The sequence below is a fragment of the Trachemys scripta genome, chromosome 1 (assembly GCF_013100865.1).
Source record: "Trachemys scripta elegans isolate TJP31775 chromosome 1, CAS_Tse_1.0, whole genome shotgun sequence".
Classification (NCBI taxonomy): domain Eukaryota; kingdom Metazoa; phylum Chordata; order Testudines; family Emydidae; genus Trachemys; species Trachemys scripta.
In genome coordinates this window covers 185,721,076-185,740,766 of record NC_048298.1, presented here as the reverse complement: position 1 = coordinate 185,740,766, position 19,691 = coordinate 185,721,076, and the positions used below count along the sequence as shown (strand labels likewise).

General features: G+C 38.3%; 1 protein-coding gene across 18 annotated transcripts in view; it reads right to left on the bottom strand.

Annotated features, from left to right (window-relative positions):
* Positions 1-2,095: 2,095 nt before the first annotated feature.
* SON (SON DNA and RNA binding protein) overlaps positions 2,096-19,691 on the bottom strand; it is a 58,023-nt gene continuing 40,427 nt past the window's right edge. For 15 of the 18 annotated variants that reach the window (XM_034752072.1, XM_034752064.1, XM_034752082.1 and 12 more), the window contains 5 exons: positions 18,952-19,068; positions 9,510-9,657; positions 5,669-5,737; positions 5,450-5,565; positions 2,096-3,280 (listed from right to left, as the gene is read on the bottom strand). In XM_034752072.1, the coding sequence (XP_034607963.1) occupies positions 3,122-3,280; positions 5,450-5,565; positions 5,669-5,737; positions 9,510-9,657; positions 18,952-19,068 (609 nt within the window). In that variant the 3' untranslated portion in view covers positions 2,096-3,121. The other 3 variants (XM_034752147.1, XR_004643342.1, XM_034752165.1) reach the window with 3 other exon arrangements.

The window sequence follows — 19,691 nt, the reverse complement described above, 5'->3', positions numbered from 1 at the left end:
CGTGAACTGCGGCCAGTGGGGGCTGTGATCGGCTGAACCTGACGCATTAGCAGGTAAATAAACTGGCCCAGCCCGCTAGGGTGCTTACCCTGGCGAGCCGTGTGCCGAACGTTGCCAACCCCTGGTATAGATCATGTAGAATACTGAAGAGGCTGCCCCATGGAAGTTGGAAAGTCAATTAGAAGTTACTATAGCGATTTTAGCTTTGGGTAATTATGTTATCTCAACCCATCTAGGCTGGTGTGGTCTACCACTCCACTCACCATCACTAATCTTTAATTCTAATAGTGTCCTCCCTAACTTACTATGATACTTAGATGAGCAAATTTGATGGTAAAATGAGTTAAACAAATAGGATGCATTTCAGGCACAAGCCTTTATGTATGACTTTAAAACAACTACAATATTTTAATTTCTTGAGTTACTTTAAAGGAGGTGATAATGCTTGTTTGCCATTTTATGCATAAATACCTAAAAGGGTGGTTAAAACAAGCAGAAGTTTTAAACTTTGAAATCAGGAGTGTCAAGTCTGTCCTGGTTGTAGAGGACTTGCTGTCATCTATATTGCTTTCTCCACCTTTAAGCAGGACTAATCTTGCACAGGTTACCTTAATTCTAGTATCTACTTCTGCAGTGCTTCCTGCTGTAACCTTATTCTTTTAAGTCTTTTGTATGGAACTATTTAACCTAAACCAGCTCTTCTGAAAAGGTTCACTTTCTGTGTTGGGCAAAAGCGATAGCATTATAGCTTGTGAATTTGAATACTCTTATATTGGAGTGTTCCTTTGCACATTATAGTGGAGCACAAGTTTTCATTGAACCATTTCTAGCTCTGCTTGTTGTGAAGATTATCTTGGAACCAACCGATGCTAGTCTTCCTGAACTACGGCATGATTATTCATAGGTACTGTATATCCACAGCTTTAATTGACTACAGCTGGAACAGGGCTGAGCACTTCTGAAAACAATACCTTATGAGCATCAAGTGGACAAACATGAACATGCATTAGTGGCTACCTCCCTCAATCTTCCAGTCTTTCACTCCAGCCCTTTCAGCTTCTGCAGTAAATGAAGCAGAGGTCCAATAATCAACAGCTTCATTCCCTTAATGAGGTCAGGGGCCTGGTGGGGAAGGAGGATTCAGTAATTAAGTTTACCTGTGCATCATCTTTAATTCAAGCATTTTCTATTTGAGTGCCTCACTTTGCAACATGGTCTTTGAACACAGGGTTTTTTATTTTTCAACTAGAATTTTAAAAAATCCAACCCTTTGTGCCCCTATTTTTTAGAGGGCAGTAGAGTACTGAATATAAGGCTTCTGGGCTTGGAGTGTGAACTGATAGAGCAGGGGACAGAGTTGGGACTCCTGCATGCTACTTTTTTATTTTTAAACAGTGCTTTATAGTATTTGTCAATGCACTTTGTACAGATGGTTATGGAGGAATAGTCCCAATTCATAGATAGCCTAGCGAAGCACACAGATTTTATATATTTTGCTGACAGGCAAGCATGGATGGAACTCATCTGCCATATTTGACAGCTAGGTTCTATTCCCAGCTTTGACAAAAGTGACTTTATACTACACCTCTGGCCTTCAATCACTATCTATGAAATGGGACACTGCTCAATAAAAAAGGGTGCAAACGATAGAGAATTGACATTAATCCATGGAAGAAATGGGACTAGAATTCATCTTCTGGCTCCTAATGCAAAGCTCCTTCTCCTCAGGCCAAAGGACAGCTTGTGGAGTTGTGTGCAGTTGACAGGATACAAGCTTTGAGGGAGAATTTCTTTTTTTTTAAGAAATAACTAAGCATATAAACTACTAGGCATGTGCAAGTGGCTATTTTCTAAGATTTATAACTCAGCCAGGTATAACAGGAGAACTATTTTCCCCCACTGCAAATTGCAAACCCCCTACTGTCACCGAGTTAGAGCTATTTTTAAAAGTTGAGAAAAACAGGACTGCCTATTTTTCCCACCTACTTTAGTTATCAAAAACTGCCAAAACTTTGAATCACATTTAAAAAAACAAAACAAAACAAAACCCTCATCCTGTGATGGAGTACAAGCACAGAAAACATGAGGCCAAAAATTAGCTTGGTAACTTTATAAACAACTGAAAACATTTCACTATTGCTCCCCCTCTGATACATACTCTCTACATTACTGCTTTGGCACAGATCTTAATTACTGTTTACTGACCAATGATTAAGATTATGAACTTGTGCGGCTTTATTGACTGAGTTGGGTACAACAATTGAAGCATCATTCTACCCCCCATCCAGTTGTAGATTTGTTATAGCTTAAAATTCACATTAACCACAAATTCATACAATCAGCATCAGGCAGTGTGTTAATTTGAGATTGGAATAGACAATTTCATATCTCCTTACCAGGACATGCAGGGGAGAGACACTTTTACACTGCAATTCTCATCAATTTCATCGCTGGACTTTCTTCCCTCCCATTTAAACCAGGTCATTTGCCTATTCTTTTTAGTTTTAAAAAGTAAGCAATATGGCCAGTTGCAGTACACCATTGACTTAAACCCCAAACAAGACAGAAGTGGTAATGTTAGCATTGTACAACAGTGCCACAATTTACCTACCTTCTTGGAGGGGGTAACATTACTGGCCCAGTATCTGTCCAGCAGTACATACCAGCCTTTTTCTAGACTATGATAAGCTGTGCAGCCTTGTACTGGCTATAGGCAAAAGTACTACAACAGTAGCTTTACCAAAACCAGGGAAAACTGCATTATAGTACAAAAGAGTATGAAAGTGTTAACATTCCATATTGAAGAGAAACTTGCATGAGGTTCAAAGAGAAATTGCATGAGTTTTAAAACAAGGGTTTAGATTACTGATGCCCTCCAGAGTCTGCCTGTTGAATTTAGTCATTTAAGAAATAATTACATCACTAATGTAAACAATATAAACATACCAAAAACTAAGTATGATTTAAATACATTTTTGATGGTACAAAAGAAAATCCTGAAGGTGTCTGTACAGTTTTTACAATGTGGGAATCACCAATGTATTTACAACATGAAACGGGGAAATACCTTTCTTGTGCAGAATAAAATTATCTGAAATAATGTCAATATAAAAAACAATATCTAGCGGTGTGAGGCACTCCTGAAGATGGTGGCATTGGGCATGCTTTCCTTTGGTACAAGTCCCATCGCTTGGAGAGCCGCAGTTGCTGCTGTGGCTTTAGCATGCTTCTTATTAAGGCTGGGAAAGCTAGGCCTGTATTCATGCCCGTTGACCATCACCTGTTTAAGAGAAAAAATATACAATAAAATAAGAGATTTAACCAGTTGTTTGTTACTAGTACTGGAAAAGTTTGTTTACAAGAGCCAGAAAGAGCGATATGCAAACTTCCTATTAAAGGTAAGCAAAATCCACCTCCAGCATCACCTGCAACACGCATGCATGTCCTCACTCAAGTCTCTATTACATTTATGAACAACTCCATTGGATTTAAATGCTGAAAGACAAGCAAGCACGAAGTATGGGGCTGCACTGAGGATGAGGAAATTAAGATTCCTCAAAAACATCAATTCATGAGCTCTTCACTATTATTCAAAGTACAAAAACACTCATTAAGTTTTCCTCATTCTCTACATTTTTCTCTCATGCTGGCACACTTTGCATCTTGAAATTGTGTCTTCACTTCCCTTTCTGTCTCATTTTAGGTATGGGTATAATTCAGATGTAGCAAGTTATTCATATTTATATTCTAATAACACCAAGGCCCCACTCACGATCAGAGCCTCACTGCAAACACAAAATAAGAGAGTTCCTGCCCAAAAGAGCTTATAATCTAAATATACAAGACATTGATAGACAACATGTTAGGAAAATGTCAAAGGGCCAACTAATATTTTTTATTGGACCAACTTCTGTTGGTGAGAGGTCTTCTTCAGGTCTAAAAAATATGATCTCACCTACCTTCTCTCTAATATCCTGGGACTGACATGGCAACAACTACACCACATGCAAAGATCCAAGTATTTTAAAAAACCCTGCCCCACCTAACTCTTCCTCCCCAGTCATTGTGCAGAGCCTGTTATACAGGTACACTGTGGCTGCATCTCCAACAGCAAATGGGAGACTACATAGCAAACTTCTGTTGTAATTTAGCATTATTACAGCTCCACCAGTGAAAGCTGTTGCACCCACAGGGCTCTGGTGTTTTTACCATCGTATCAGCCAACGCTACTTGAGACTACCTTTGAAAAGGATTCAGAAGCTCCCTCATGTGATACAGAAAGGAACTGCTTGCCTCAAAGGGGATGAGTATATGATGTCTATTATTATTAATCGTGTTTATTACAGTAGTACTTAAGGAACAACTATGAATGGGATGCAATTGTACTAGGCACTGTACAAACAGTCCCTGCTCTAAAGCAAGTTAGGTTGCTAGTTAATGTATTTAATAAAGATCTATTAAATAAGACTAAGGTGGGGACATAATAGTAGCTGAGAGACTGTCTTTCTCCCTACATCCCCTCCAGGCAGTTGTGGTCTGCTGGTTTGCTTTTGCTTCTTGTGACTGAACTCTGGGATTAATGGCAATGCATTCTCAGTGGTGGTCCCACTTTTCTGGAATCTGCTCCTTGGGGACAACAATAATAGACTCAGTGTTTAGCAAACTTCATGGAGCAGTGCGAGAACTCTTGTTTTGTTAAAACTACTAATTTATTCCAAGACCATTTTAGGAGCCAGATAGGCATTATTTTAGACCTACATTTCTGAACCTAATACTTTACAGAGCCCAGGTTTAGCGTGATAAATTAAAATAATTGGTAAGAAACTACCATTAAGGCAGAAAAAGCGTATGCCTGTATTTATTCTTTCTATATGCAAACCTTTGAAATTAAGTATAGGACAAGATGTTATGGCCTGGACTCCTGTAAAACTGCAGTGATCTTTTTCACAATGCTTGAGAATTTTTCTCCCAGCGAGGGAGAGAAGTCACTAATACATTTTTGTGATCTATTTCTCGGTCAGTTCTTTAGCAGAAGAGTAGTCATTTTCAGAGGCAAACATTAATGCAACATTCACGTGGAAAGAGAGTAAGCTGGGCTAAACTGACTAAAGAATAAAAAAGGGTTAAATCCTGCTCAACTTATTCACAAGGGCCGTTGCACTAAAGCTTGTTCATGGGACTATGGCAGGTTATGGCAGGTAACTCATTTAAATAGGCAGTGGGAAGAATGGCTTTTAGCCTCTTCAGAGTTACAAATGTGCATATGTGTTTGCAGGTTCTGGGGTTAAATTGTAAGCTCTTTAGAATAAGGACTTTGTATTCCTGTGTGTTTGGACTGTGCCCAGCACATTGGGGGCACAACTGGAACACAAAAAAAATGAAATTAATAATACTAGATTTCATTTCTAACCGAGTACTAGACATGTCAGAAAAGGGAATTCAAGCTTACCTTGAAGATAAAATGTTTGCGATGATCAGGCCCACTATCATCCACCAATACGAATACAGGTGGTGACCATCTTCTTTTATTACATATCTCCATCAATGCAGAAACTGGATGTTTACCTTTAATATATCAACATATTTTATTTCTATATTAATTCCAATGTTACTCCTAGACAAGTTACCTTAAATTAGATATTTTAAAGGAGTTAAAAAAAGGCCTTACCTGAAAGATCCTTCATTACACTAAAGTGTCCCGATCTCTTTTGTGTCTTTTCTCCCACTGCAACAAGGCCTAAACAAAATATGGACAATGTTTATATCTTGTGTTACTTTCTACCGCTATAAACCTGATTTTTGCGTTGAGCTCTTGCTATTGGAGCATGGGTTTCTCTCATTCCATTAACCAACAGCATGCATTAATGACGCCTATCTATGACGCCAACTGTAGCACAATCACACATTCAAAAGCCTTTTAATCTCTCCCTTCATTTCAACACTACTATTTTTTCCACACTATGCCAATCTTCTTAACTTGTTCCATTAATTATTCCATTGAGACTGTAACTAGTCTGTCAGTCACCAGGAAGTACAAAGCACACTAAGGAAGGCACTCTTCCCCCTCAGAGAGCTCAGTACTTCACTGCTCATGTCACCTTTGGGAAAAATGTATGGCAGGAGCTGAACTAAAACTCAAGAGACTCACAGGTGCAGGGCTCCTGCAAGCCACCCAATGTTCAACATTCCTCTCCCGGCCCCATGTACTTCAAGCTTGTTGAAAAGTCATGGAAAACCTAACCTGCTGCAATTGTCTGTTCTCAGGAGGAAGGAAAAAATAAGTAGGTGATTTAAAAACAAAAACAAAAACAAACAAAAAAACACACACATTCTGTATAGTTCTGAGGCAGTAGCTATCAAACTTTCATTCTGTTAATTACTTTGTACAAGACATCCTCTCGTAAGCCATGTCCTCCACTCCAAACTTCCAATCCCAAGATTTTAAAGGGTAAGATAAAACAATCAATCTGCCTATAGCGTAAGGAAATGCATGCAGTGACCCACCATTTTCCTTTAATAAAACATTTTACCCTCATTAATTTCAAAAATGCCTTTACTTCCTCTCAAGTGACACTTTTAAATACAGGTAAAAATAAAACGTTTGAATGACAATCGCTCAACTTCTTTTCCTTCAATCCTTTCCTTTTATTTTTCTTGTTTCTTACCTAAACTTGATTCCTCTCCTGGCTTCTGGGAATGAAGGAAGTAAAGGGGACATACTGCTGTTTTTCACTGCTGTTCGTTTTTGTTTTTTTTAAACTCACCTCCTCATTACCACCAACCCTTCACCCTCAGAACTTCAAACATAGTTTATTTTAAGGGATTATGGCCCCAAATTACCTCCAAATTCAAACTCCTCTAACGTTTCTTCCTTTTTCTTGTTGAAAATTATTTACATCAGAAATAATTACAAAACTGAGGTTACAATGAAGGGAGGAATCCTATAGCACATTATGTTTCACATCTGGCAGCTTGAGAGCTATGGCTCTGAAGCAACTAATGGGAAGATGATGTTCTGCTTTCCACTATTAACTGAAGCAGTGTGTTTTTACACCTTTCAGCTGCTGAGAAGGGAGCTCTCACAGCTTAATGGCAGCCAACAGAGCAAAAGAGTAGCTTAGTGGCTGTAGGCCTGGAAGCTGTTCAGGCCATGCCTGAGAGTAGCTGGGTCTGGTGCAGAGCCATGGGAAAGGCTGGCAAGCTCTGGATTCACACCTTGCTGCTGTTTCCCAAAATAGCTTTACTGAACAAAGTTAATTGACTGTCCCTGGATGTATGTTCCCAGAAGTCAAAATACTCACTATTTTTTAGTAACTTTACACAAGATTTCAAAAATTGTTTTCTTTTATAAGAAGGGAAGAAGAAAATTACTTTGTCCATTTAAATTTTTTGGCAGAACACTAACCCCTTCTAGATAAGGTTCCAGTCTGGCTTTCAGCAGTACACACACATTGGTCAAGGCTGTCCACAACCCTTCTTCATACTGGTTTGCACAGCACTTGGCATAGATTTGGCATTTTATAAATAACAGCATCAGTATATTCCAATGCACTTTATTGCCCTCCCCATGTACAAGAATCACTTCAGCTACCTATTTTTAACAACCCAAGTTGCCTCTTTATAGTGTACATGATCTTAATATTAGGCACCTATGTTGGTTTAGCGAAACTTCAGCACTTCTCCCTATCAATCTGGGTTTGATTTTTTTAGGGAGCCTGTTGGAAAGGATCATCTATCTGATAAAACTGAAAACAGGAAAAAAAGGATTAAATTAAAACAACCCAGGGATCGCTGCAAGGATATCAATATTTGTCAGTGAACCTATTCCAAGAAAGGGAAGACGCATGGTCAGAGCTCTCCTCAGATGGATGCCAGCAGTCTTACTAATAACTTTGCTTGTATGCTGTACTCTTCTTCTCCACCTCTCTGGCCATCTTACTAAATAGTAAGTTCTTTGGGGCAGTGAACATATCTGCCTATTTGTTTGTACAGCGCTTAGCACAACAAGGCACTGGTCCTGGTACAGGTCTTCAGGATTATATAAATAATCATTGGGATGAATGTCAAACTCTACAGATGTAAGAAATGTTATCAGATACCACAGAGGTCCCCAGACACTCAATAAGGTTAGTACTCCCAATCATGGTTGTGAGCCTGTCACATAACCCATTCTGCAGGCTGCTCAGAAAAAGAGAAATGACCTTGAAGGAATTTTAGTTTAGTTTATAGATCTATATAGTTCTTCCCCGATACCTGTGACATTACCCACATAAAACTGAAGGAGCTGTTATCAGCAATGAGAGCTTTACAGGACAGAGCTGCTGAAAAGGCTGTGCTGCAGCTCAACAAGAAAGTTTTCTTCCTGGAACATCTGTCAACTAATTCTTCTCCAAACTCGCTCGCTCTCTCTCACTCTAGCTCCCATCTGGCAAGATGTCTGACAGAAATGAATAGTTGTAAAGCAGGTTTAGCCACTTTATATGTAAAACTCATTTGTTTTCATGGCTTCCTTTTCTATATTTTTGGACTGTTTCATCGCTCAATTATAAAGCCATTGTGTAGATTGCTAAAGGAACTATAAACTTTAGACAGGATCACAATCTTATACTTGTAAAACGGAAGAGTGAGACTCCTCAGTCTCCATTTCCTGACTCCACACAGACAATTTTTACAATCTTGACTATAACACCTTATTTTCAGTGCATGATTGGTACTTTGAGAGCATTCCGCTATTGGGAAATCTCTATGTGGACAGCTAGGGTCTGGTTTTTAGTATCTGCAGTTTTCACTGACTTACCAGCACCTATGAAAATCAGGCCTATAGAGTTTAAGTTTATGTCCTTTGTTTCTTTTCTGATTGAAACTATGATTGAATGAAAACTCTGCTTTAAATGTCTGTAAGCTTAAATGTGATCTATGTAATGTAAAGCTCAAAAAGGTTAAGGAACAACTGGTAAATATTTGGTTTTCTACTTAAACTACAAGCCAATGTTAATCTGGTTTACCAGTGCACATTATGAAACAATATAGGTGAAGTCAATTGGAATTTTGCAGCACATTTAAAAATTTTAACTTTAAGAGCTTAAAAACTTTCTTTCTGAATCACAGCATACCTCAGCATGCATTGTAAAATAAAAATGCTGCGGAGTTTGCATATATATGCAAAATACCCAATTGTGTAATCTGGGCAGCTCATTTAAGCCACAGTAGGGTTCTGATCCTGCAGACATGCTTATGCATGTGTCTAATTTTAAATGGAAGAGGAGCCCCATAGACTTATAGAAAAGTATTTATGGCTTTAAAGTTAAGCTCATGCCTAAATGTATGTAGACTAGGGCGTAAGGGGTCAGTATCAATACGACTATTTTTATTGTAATATTTTTATAGTAATATACATATTACAGTGAAAATAATTGCCATATACTAAGATTGTTCTATTCTTTGCTATAATAGACAGAAAACCATTATCAGTTTTATAAGGTTTTAAAAGGCTCAAAGAAAGAGTTTACCTTTTCGATCTGTCTTAAAATCCACTAGGATAGGCTCCACAGTTCCTTCTCTGTTTTTTCCTAATCCCTCTCCTTCTCTCCAGCCCATTTTTCTCATCAGTTGGGCTCCCATTCCTCCAGTTACAGGGGCTGCTCTTAAGAACTGATCCTATCCAAAGAAAGAAAAGTAAAACAAGTCCTAAAGTTAGCACTTGATTTAAAAAAAATAACTGGGAGCTTCCAAAATGTTTCTAACAACCTTTCATTGATCAATTCAAGTTAATACACCTTAGCTTTACATACATTTACATGGCTTGTAGAAACCAGAGTTCACAATATACAAGTTAGACACATAATTTGTTCAAAATATCAAACTAGAAACAGCTTAAGAAAATTTTAATGAGATCCTTTAAGTCAAAAATGGCAATTTTAAACATTGACCTGTTTCAAACGTGTACGTAATAAAATGATAACCAACGTTTATTTTTAAACACATTACTTTGGTTCCAATGTATCTCTTCTTATCTTGTGAAAGGAGGCAGTGTTAATTGTTTAACTAGCAACATTTGTGCCAAGTGTACCTAGTTATTGAACAAAATACAAGCAAATATAGTAATGACATTCAAATACTGTTTAGGCATATTTTAAATATGAATAATGCTTCCCCGCTTTATTACGCAGCAGTTGCAGACACACATTTTACTCTGAAAATCCACATAGAACAGTTACAGGCGTTTCTTTAAAAACAAATGAACAAAAATAAGGTACTTAGCCACACAGTTCAGCAGCAGTAGTTGTAATATCATTGTCTCAAATCATCATTACATAATAGTTGTTAAGTGTCGTAAGCTTATCAAATAGAATTTTTAAAAATCTGTTTTCTTGTAAAGAACTTTAAAAACTCCTTAAATGTTTACGTACCTAGGCCTCGATGGCCGCAGTGTTGTGAATAGTAGGGCTGGCATTGACCGTGGCAAGAAGGCAGCTACAAGGATTTGACCCTGAAACAAGTTTCCATATAGAGGGGTGAAAGTTCACAGGTTATTCTGTGAACTATCATCTCTCTTCTGCCCCACCCGCTGACCCAAGTAAGTCAGTCATTTCCATCACAGCAGCAAATTGCTTGACTTAATATACAAGTTTACACATTGGTATTGATAACGCAGTTATTCTCACACAGTAGGTAATAGATACAACACCTAGTATTTTTGTAGCATTTACCTATGTTTCAAAACAATGGTAAGTTCACGGAACACTTTTTTCTTTATTTTATTTTTTTACTGTGTTTGACGTACTAAATATTTCCCAGATTTGAAGAGACGAAGACAGATATTTCCTTGGTTTCAAATATAAGCAGAATTAGAAGTTTTCCTTTTCCAGGAGACTTAGAATATATATATCCTTAATAAAAACTATTAGCCTCTCAACACAGGCAATTATGGCACATACCAAGGACATATGCATCATAACCCCCCACATTTCCTGTTGTTAAGAAGTTCAATCATAAAAATTCCTGAACATGTATAATAAGAATAGTTTTCCAAATATTTACCTATATAAGTAACAAAACAAATCCCTAGAAACCATGCAACTGAATGCTGAGTTTAACAACAAGGTGCTCTGATGGAAGGAAGGGTAGACAGAGGCTAAGTTTACCTCTCCAGTCAACTTTCGATCGGTGCAGGCCATGCAGTTTACGTGTATGCAGAGACAAGTTAGCTGATGTTCGATACCAACTGCCTCACTCTATACACCTAGAATGGCTTTTACTTACTTCCGGTTTCATCCTCCCCTGTCTTTTCCAGGAACCTCTCATAAGAAAAGGTCAACCATGCAGAGTATGATACAAACCCCAGTCAATGTCACCCAGGGTTCCGATTCCTCTTTTGTACCTGCTTTGCAATGATAGAATTTTCAACATCAACATCTGTTTCATTATCACCAACGTGTATTCAGTTCACAAACCAGAGTAGGAGCAAGTTCTTGATGAGGTCACTTTCATGTTATAGAGCTTTCCCATTACAATTTCAAATTAATTTTGGAAAAAAAGACTCAAAATATACCCATCTCGTGGCTTAAAATGAAGGCATTAATTTTAGACAGAAAATATCAAAGCCTAAACAAATCCTAAACCTAGAAAAAAAAAGTCTAACTAACTTTATCTAAACTTTTAATGTGCAATTGTACTTCAAAATTACTGTAAACATGGCATTGTCTTACTCAGATCTGCTTCTTGTGCATTCATATCTTGTATTGATATCTGCTGATTTTAGTGGCAGACCATGTTTCTACTGCTTTTCACTCTTGTTAGCACAACAGAGCCAACACAGTTAAGAATGAGAGCTGGATTCTATTCCTTCTTGTGCTTCATTAACAAAGCCATTTACTACACTGCAAACAGTTACACCTGCACAACCCCTTTGCCGGCTGCAGAAAGTTTGTTTCTCACACATCACTACCAGAAATAAAGAGCTTAGCTTGTCTCACATTCCAATTAAAGAGAACAAGTATTGCAGGTCAGAGGAAAAACAAAACTTTTTTCTTATAAATAGAGGAGAACTGAAATAGAAATCATGAAAGAAAAACATGAAGCCATACAATGCCATTTATACAGTTACATTCAGAGTGAAACTGCACTTTAAAGCAAATGTGAAAAAGGATATTTATAAAATGTTAATTTTTTTAATTAGATAATTAATGGAACTAAAAGGAAACAGCATGGTCTAGAAAACTGAACAAAGTACTTGAAATGACCAAGTTCCAAGTCCACTCTGCCACCGATTTGCAGTGTGATGTTGGAAAAGACACTTCAACTCTTTGTCTCAGTTTACTTCTCTCCAAATAGAGATAATACTAACTCACCCACCCTGTTATCTCACGGAGGTGTTTGTAAGAGCCCCATATTTGTAATGAACTTTGAAAGTGTTTAAAAAAAAAATCAAGTGATGCAGGACATGTGAAAGATTCAAATTCCTTTTTATTTTAAATTAGGCAGGCAGAATACCAGACTAGACAGTCCAATAGGACCATAAGGTACAGTAAATCCTATGTTCCTAATTCTTTTCATTATCATTGTCAAATGAGTTTCATAACAGATTAAAAAAATATTTCCCATTTACCAATCTCTATTCACAAATTGTATTACAAGAGAAACTGCTCATCAAGATGACAGTTTAATGGCAACTTCTCACCTGTTAATCTCCAAGCCCTCCTATGCCAGACCAGACAAGTGGGTACATCTCCTACCAGCAGATGGGGACGAACAAAGAGCAATGCTCTTGTGACACCACTTCTCCTATAAAGGAGGCTGGCTGGCAGATCCTGCTCAAATAATTTAGAATGCTTAATGCTTAAAACTACAATAGGAAAATAACTTCAGAACAGTTTCAACTCCAACAACAAAATAAGAACAAGCGTGGGATACCTGGGATGGCACAGAAGGGCTTAAAAACCAAACTAACAGGTAAAAAATTACAATTTTACAGCTTTATGGTATGCCAACAAAGCCCAGATAAGTGGGAACGTCAATAACAAGAGAAAAGGTGAGTACCTTACAAAAAGTAAAGTAAGGGACTACAGTGAGCAGGACCTGGCTACCAAAGATGGCAGCAGCAAAGCCTAAAACATCAAGTCCAGAATGATTTGAGATGGCATATAAATATGCTTAACTGGCTGCTTTCTACACAGTTCTGGAGGGGAAGAATCCCATCCTCTTCTGTCAGTGAGGTAGACATGATGTTGAAGGAATATGTCTTCACAGAAAACAGAGCTGCTTTATCCTGGTCAATGGTTCCTCTCACACAAGACACTGAAGCTTGCAGATTGCTAAGCCTTTTATGGTTGGAACTCTCAAAACCACCACCACCACAAGTGATCTGACTTTATATCTAAGATACACAAAGCCCTCTTCAAAGCGAGTGTTTCATGGGGCCAGTCAGAATAAGGAGAAGGAACAGCCTTGTGAATGGAAAAAAAAAAACTTAGAAGGAAATTGAGAGCAAGCTTAATTATACCTTGTCCTGATGAAAAATTAATGCAGGGAATACTGCCAAAAGGACTTACAGCACTCGTTCTCTCCTAACAAAAAAGCAAACTGAAAAGAAATGTTCACCCCACTTTAATGGTGCATGTGAGAGGGCGTTTGGCACTAAATACAGATCTTATGGGGACAGAGAGCGGAAAAAAAAAATCTCAATTTTAGCTGGTCAGCTGTCCTAAAAAACATTACCTTCAAAAGTGCATCATAGAAGAATGCTCTAACTTTGCCTCTTAGTATTACAGTGGCATGGACCCCGAAAGCCAATATTTCAGGCCTTTCAAAAACAGAAAAAAATTTCACTAGTAACTGAACTTAAATCTTCTGACCTTGCATCAAGCTTGAAATATGCCCTAATCTGCTTTTGAACACTTATCAAGCGGTTCAGATAAATCCCTCTTCATGCAAGTCCAACTCAAGAACAAGGGATTCTCCTTGCTGTACCCACTGAGAGACAGTGGGTGATCACAGAAGAGATCCAGCCAGCTACAGTGCTACCACCTCCTGAGCCAGTCCAGGAATTCCAGCCAGTCCAGAAACACCAGGATGATCTTCTCCCTGAATTTGGCTATCTTCTGAAGGACTGACTATGGTGAGACGTATAGGGAAGATACACAGCAGGTCAAACTCCTACAAGCGAGAGTTAACACCCGCTCACAGGGCCAATGAATCCTGGACTCTGGAGTAAAAGGCCTCTATGTTCACATTCATCCAAAGAGGTACCAACAAAATTCTGAAAAGCACCTATTAGTTTGAAAGACTATTCACCACCCCTGTTTGTACAATGCTATTACTGAGTGCTTAGTTTTGTTGGTGGGCTTTTTGTTTTGATTTTAGATTGTACAGAATATAAAGCTTTAGAATATTTTTGATTGTGTATCTTCTGGAAGTGATGCTGCATCATCCCTCAGAGCTGTTATCCTGGGAAGACTTCTGCAAAGATACGGGTTTTCCATTCCACTGGGAAGGTACTGATTACAGTGATTTATGTTGAAAGAAAACTCCATTGTAAAGAGCCCATCACAAAGGAAACCTTATCCCCTTCCTCCTAAAAGCTCTGAGCACTGTCACCTCCAGGATTTCTGCTGATCATAGCTCTTGTGCTGGGCCAGAGAGAAAGGAAGTCTCAGAAGCCTCAGAGCCAGTCCATTCGGAGGCCTTTGAAAATTAAATCCAGGGACTTGAAATGGATTCAGTACTGGACAGGGAGTCCACGGAGCATAAGCCACATCAGAGTGTCTTGTTAAACCACCTGACCTTTACTTTCATCCCCAAGCATAGCACACTGTAGCAGACAAGCCTGAAGGTGATGAGCACGTGATAACTTGAAAGGCTGCCTCCACTTCTTGTAAGATCAGAGACGGCCAGACAACTCTCCATTCAAGAGGAAGTGATATCACAAGAGTTTTGTTTTTTCTTGTCTCCATCTACTGGCGAAGGGAGTCATACTCACTTGTGGTGAGCACAAGGGAATGTGGAAGACAGGATTTTACCTCTTCAAAATGTCTAGCCCTAAATATAGCTTTGTAACAGCCCTGAAAATGCCTTGTTTTACAGCAATAGCACAAATCAACAAAAAAAACATTACACTGTGCAATGTGTTATAAAAAAAAAGAACCCAGTTAACAAAACACAAACCAAAAAACCACCTAGTTTTGGAAAAAATGTATTTGTTGTATAATAAACATGGTAGAGTTTATTGATCTAGAAGCAACTGGTGGTGTTGGGAAAGTCTAAACAAGAGTAAGCCTCAAAAGAACTTGCTTGATGAAAATATTTTACCTACTTCCCCTCAAATGATATTTTGTACAGCAACATTCTGCTTTGTTTTGTTTTCTTTTGTTTCAAGTGATCAGCCTCCAGAGAGAATTTATCCTATACATACTATATGTAATAGGTTAATAATTTCCACATTTGTGAACTGATTACATCATTGATGATAAACAGAAAACCACTTTTCAGAAAAAATAATATTGGTCACAATTGTATCAATGGGATAAAATGAAACCTACAGAATATGTTGTTCTTTTGGGAATATTGTTCAACAACCCAATGTCCAAACATTATGAATCAGTCACATTACTAAAACGAAAGAAAATAAAAACACTGCTAGTTGGAATGTCACAGTTATTCAATCTGCCATATTAACCATTTTAAGTAAATAAACTTACATGCCACACAAAATTTTATTAAGGTGAAGTTAAAGTTGCAGGTACATAGCGGTTTCACTACATATTACCTTCCAAAAATACTAATTAAATTTTTGGAAACCCAAATCTTAGAAACCCAGGAAATGGAGAGTTAAGATTGCATTTCTCAAACAAGCAACCCCAACTAACTTAGCTCGCCTCATAGATATGCCTATTATCATTTTTGCATTTAGAGGATCAAAAATGTACACCACACATTGGTTTTATAATCTGTTTCATACATACCTGTCATACTAAGTGCGATGTCTGCATATGGAGACACACTAACTCTGTCTCTACTGACACTTTTGATTCTGCAAAGTGCTGCATGCCTCCAGCTCCTTGCAGGGCAGGGCCCTTAGTAAAGACAGGCATGATTGCTTTCAGTATGCTATTTGTAACAGAAATGTCTAACATTTCTTTGTGCCTACTGTGTATGACTGTAAGGACAGCCATAAAGCAGCAGTACCACTACATAGCTATGAATAAGACATTCTACTTTTTGTGGTTACCAACAGAAATTTAACATTTTGGTATGATGGATAACGGAGTATGAGTTTAATTTCTCAGGGCATCACTACAAAAGCAGAATTAAGGTAGTTCAGGTGCCTTGCCTGAGAAATGCAACCTGAACTCTGCATTTACTAGTTCGTTCATTTTTTTAAAACTACCATTCCTGAAAGATAATATGCACTCGAAACACTGTGCCTGCTTTGCCTTTTGTGTGAGATTTTCCCATCTCATCCACAGAGCTGAGGTCCACCTTGTAAAGTTCATCAACCCTCTAAGTAAGCTTTGTGAGACTTGTCAATAGTCCCACAATTCCTGCAAGCTTTAAGAGACTTGTATGGGTCCGTAAAGCCCTTTAGATTGGGTTTGTGATTGTGGTCACCTGTTAACCCCAGAATTTTGGTGGAATGGGGAAGCTGAAAGAAGCAAAGAGGTCAATCTGAGAAACAGCTCAACTATGCAGAAGAAAGTGTGGGGGAAGCACGAGTACCTCCCTGACTTCTCCACCCAATGGATTCTCCTATGGTCTGCCAGAGAAGAGTTCTGCTGCTGCAAACCACAGGATGTCTATTGGTTAGAGAAAGCATAGAGGTGCTAGTGCTTCTCCCTGCCTACTCCTCCTACATTCGCTGCTGACCACATCATCCCCATCTGGAGCTTTCTGTTTCTGGTAACACCCGCGTTCTCAAGTCAGAGGTCAGTTCTCTACACGTTTCTCCCCACAGAGACATGAATATCTTTTGAGAGGGATGACATGCTCAGAAGCAGCTCGGTAGTGCAGGAGAAAAAGGCAGAGGGAAAACACACCTGCCTTCTCCACTCCATGTATTTTGTTAAAGGACAGTCCTGCAACTGCAAGCCACAGAAGACCATCAAAGAATGTCAAAGAAGGAGAGATGGATGAAAACAGGGGGGGGGGGGGGGGGGGGGGGGAGAGGCAGGGCTTGGGAAAGAGGAGATCAAAGGGTCATTCTCCTGCCTTGTTTTGGGAATCTCCTGAGGTATGCAGGAAGAGAGAACCCCAGAGAGCCTTAGGAAGGTTTACTGGCCTCTTTCACAAGCCTTTTACCGGAAAAGTTCTCCTTTTCTCCTCACTGATAAGCCTCTCTGCTGAGTGGTTTTCATTTTGAAGTCTCTCTCTGCCAGGAAAAAGGTAGAGACTCTATTTTTTTAATCACTGGAGCTGATATTCTGAAGCAACGTTACGGATTCAAAGTAACTTTTTAAATTAAGACTTTCATAAAGTAAATGTTGATCCTCAGCCCTAGATCTCATCAAGATCCCAGAAAATTTTCCATCTAACAAGTATCTCTTTCCTTTCTATTGTCTTAATTCAAAGCGTGGGGGGAGGAGGGGTGAGAGGCGGTTAGAGTTTTGAAATTTAGTGAACACTTCCTATTTTTAGAGTGTCATGATTCAAGAACCTCTTGTTCAGTTCATGTCAAATTTCTGCCTAAGCTTCAAACCTAACTTACTACTTTTGAAACAACAAGGAGTCTGGTGGCACCTTAAAGACTAACAGATTTATTTGGGCATAAGCTTTCGTGAGTAAAAACCTCACTTCTTCGGATGCATAGAGTGAAAGTTACAGATGCAGGCATTATATACTGCTCTCCAGCTGCTCTCCATGTGTCAGTATATAATGCCTGCATCTGTAACTTTCACTCTATGCATCCGAAGAAGTGAGGTTTTTACTCACGAAAGCTTATGCCCAAATAAATCTGTTAGTCTTTAAGGTGCCACCAGACTCCTTGTTGTTTTTGTAGATACAGACTAACACGGCTACCCCCCTGATACTTACTACTTTTGAGAAACCTATTACTTTTTTGTAGACTGTAGAAGAATGAGCAAAATCAGTCTTGTAACAAACTCAGCTGCTGCAACCTTTGCCAGAGTGAGTGCTGTTACTCATGATTATTTGCCTGTAAAAATGGAAATCTCATAGATTCCCCAGTTTTATTCACTGAAACAGAACTCATTCAACATTGATTTTCAAAGACGAAATATAAAATATTAACAAATTTACAAAAACATATAATTGTATGACACATTTTGCTCAGATGATAGGCTGTTATTTCTCTTATTAACAAGGATCTAGATGCTTGATACTAGATCAATAAACCAGTTGCAACCCCTATTTTAATATTTCAAAATATTTGGCTTGCAGAAATAGTGTTATATAATGCAAACAGAGGCAAGAAAGCAAATGGATGGAACTAATCCAAACAGAACAATTCATCTTGGGACAGAAGTGCTGATCCTGTTCCCATTGAAGTCAATGCCAAAACACCACTGAATTCAATTACATCAGGATCAGGCCCTGAACAATACATTCCAAACGGATTAGCTTAATTGAGGACCTACCACTGCAACAATACCCAAGATTATGGATGTCAATTCAGCCCACCAACAGTAATAGAATGTGTGAACCAATCTATTTCAAATACCAGCCACACTTTTTTAAAATTTCCATAATGCACCTATCAAGCTCTCTAGGCATCAGAAAACCTGTTCAGATGAACACCTTAATGCATAGCTAGATATGCATTGTTATTATGCCTAGATTGAACGCATATAGTAAATTAATTCAGTTAAGGATATAGTATATTTTCCAAGTACATTGTAGTAGACTGTTAACAACTTTACTGTGCCATTTTTCATATCTTCCAATAATTTCAATGTTATTTATCATTTGATATTTGGACATATCTGTCTGCATATCATCTACCTTTCTAATCCATGCTTGGGGGCCACTGTTGGACAACTCATCTGAGGACAAAATCTGTGCTCCAGTACTTCCTGTGAATTGGCCCGGCAGAGAGTTTGACTGCGCCCAAGCATCAATCTACAAGATAAATCAGCATAAAAACAAAATAAAAATCTGCAACTTTTCTCCATAAATGTAAAGGTCCATGCAATTTGTGTTATGAAATGGAACATTTACCTCCCCCCCCTTAAAAAAAAAAAGGAAGTTACTAGATGGTTATAATTTATAACTATTTTTACTTTAAAACATTTAAACCATAGAGTGGCCATGAACAAGTCATCTCCCTATTTTTACCACCTTACTACAACTCCTTTCATCACTTTTGTAAAGTATTTGTTCTGGAGACAAGTACAAAAATGATTACTGTCTCCCCCAACCCCTTTTCCCCATAATTATAATCTTTTCTGGGACTAGGAAAAACTATTTCTGGTCAATTCCTTAATCAGACATGTGAAGCAGAAAAATCACCAGGTAAACCATGGTATGCCTTATATATCCTAGGCTATGGTATATTTAAAGTACTGTTTTACTATGAAAGATGATTTTTTAAAATAGCATTCTCTCAAGGACTCCCACTTGAACTCTGCCTAGTTTTTTATACTGTGCTCATCACAATTGTTTTGGGCATGTATTTACAAATAAAATTATCACCACCTGTTAACTTCCAGCCCTATAATCTGAAAATCAAGTTGGTTTACCTT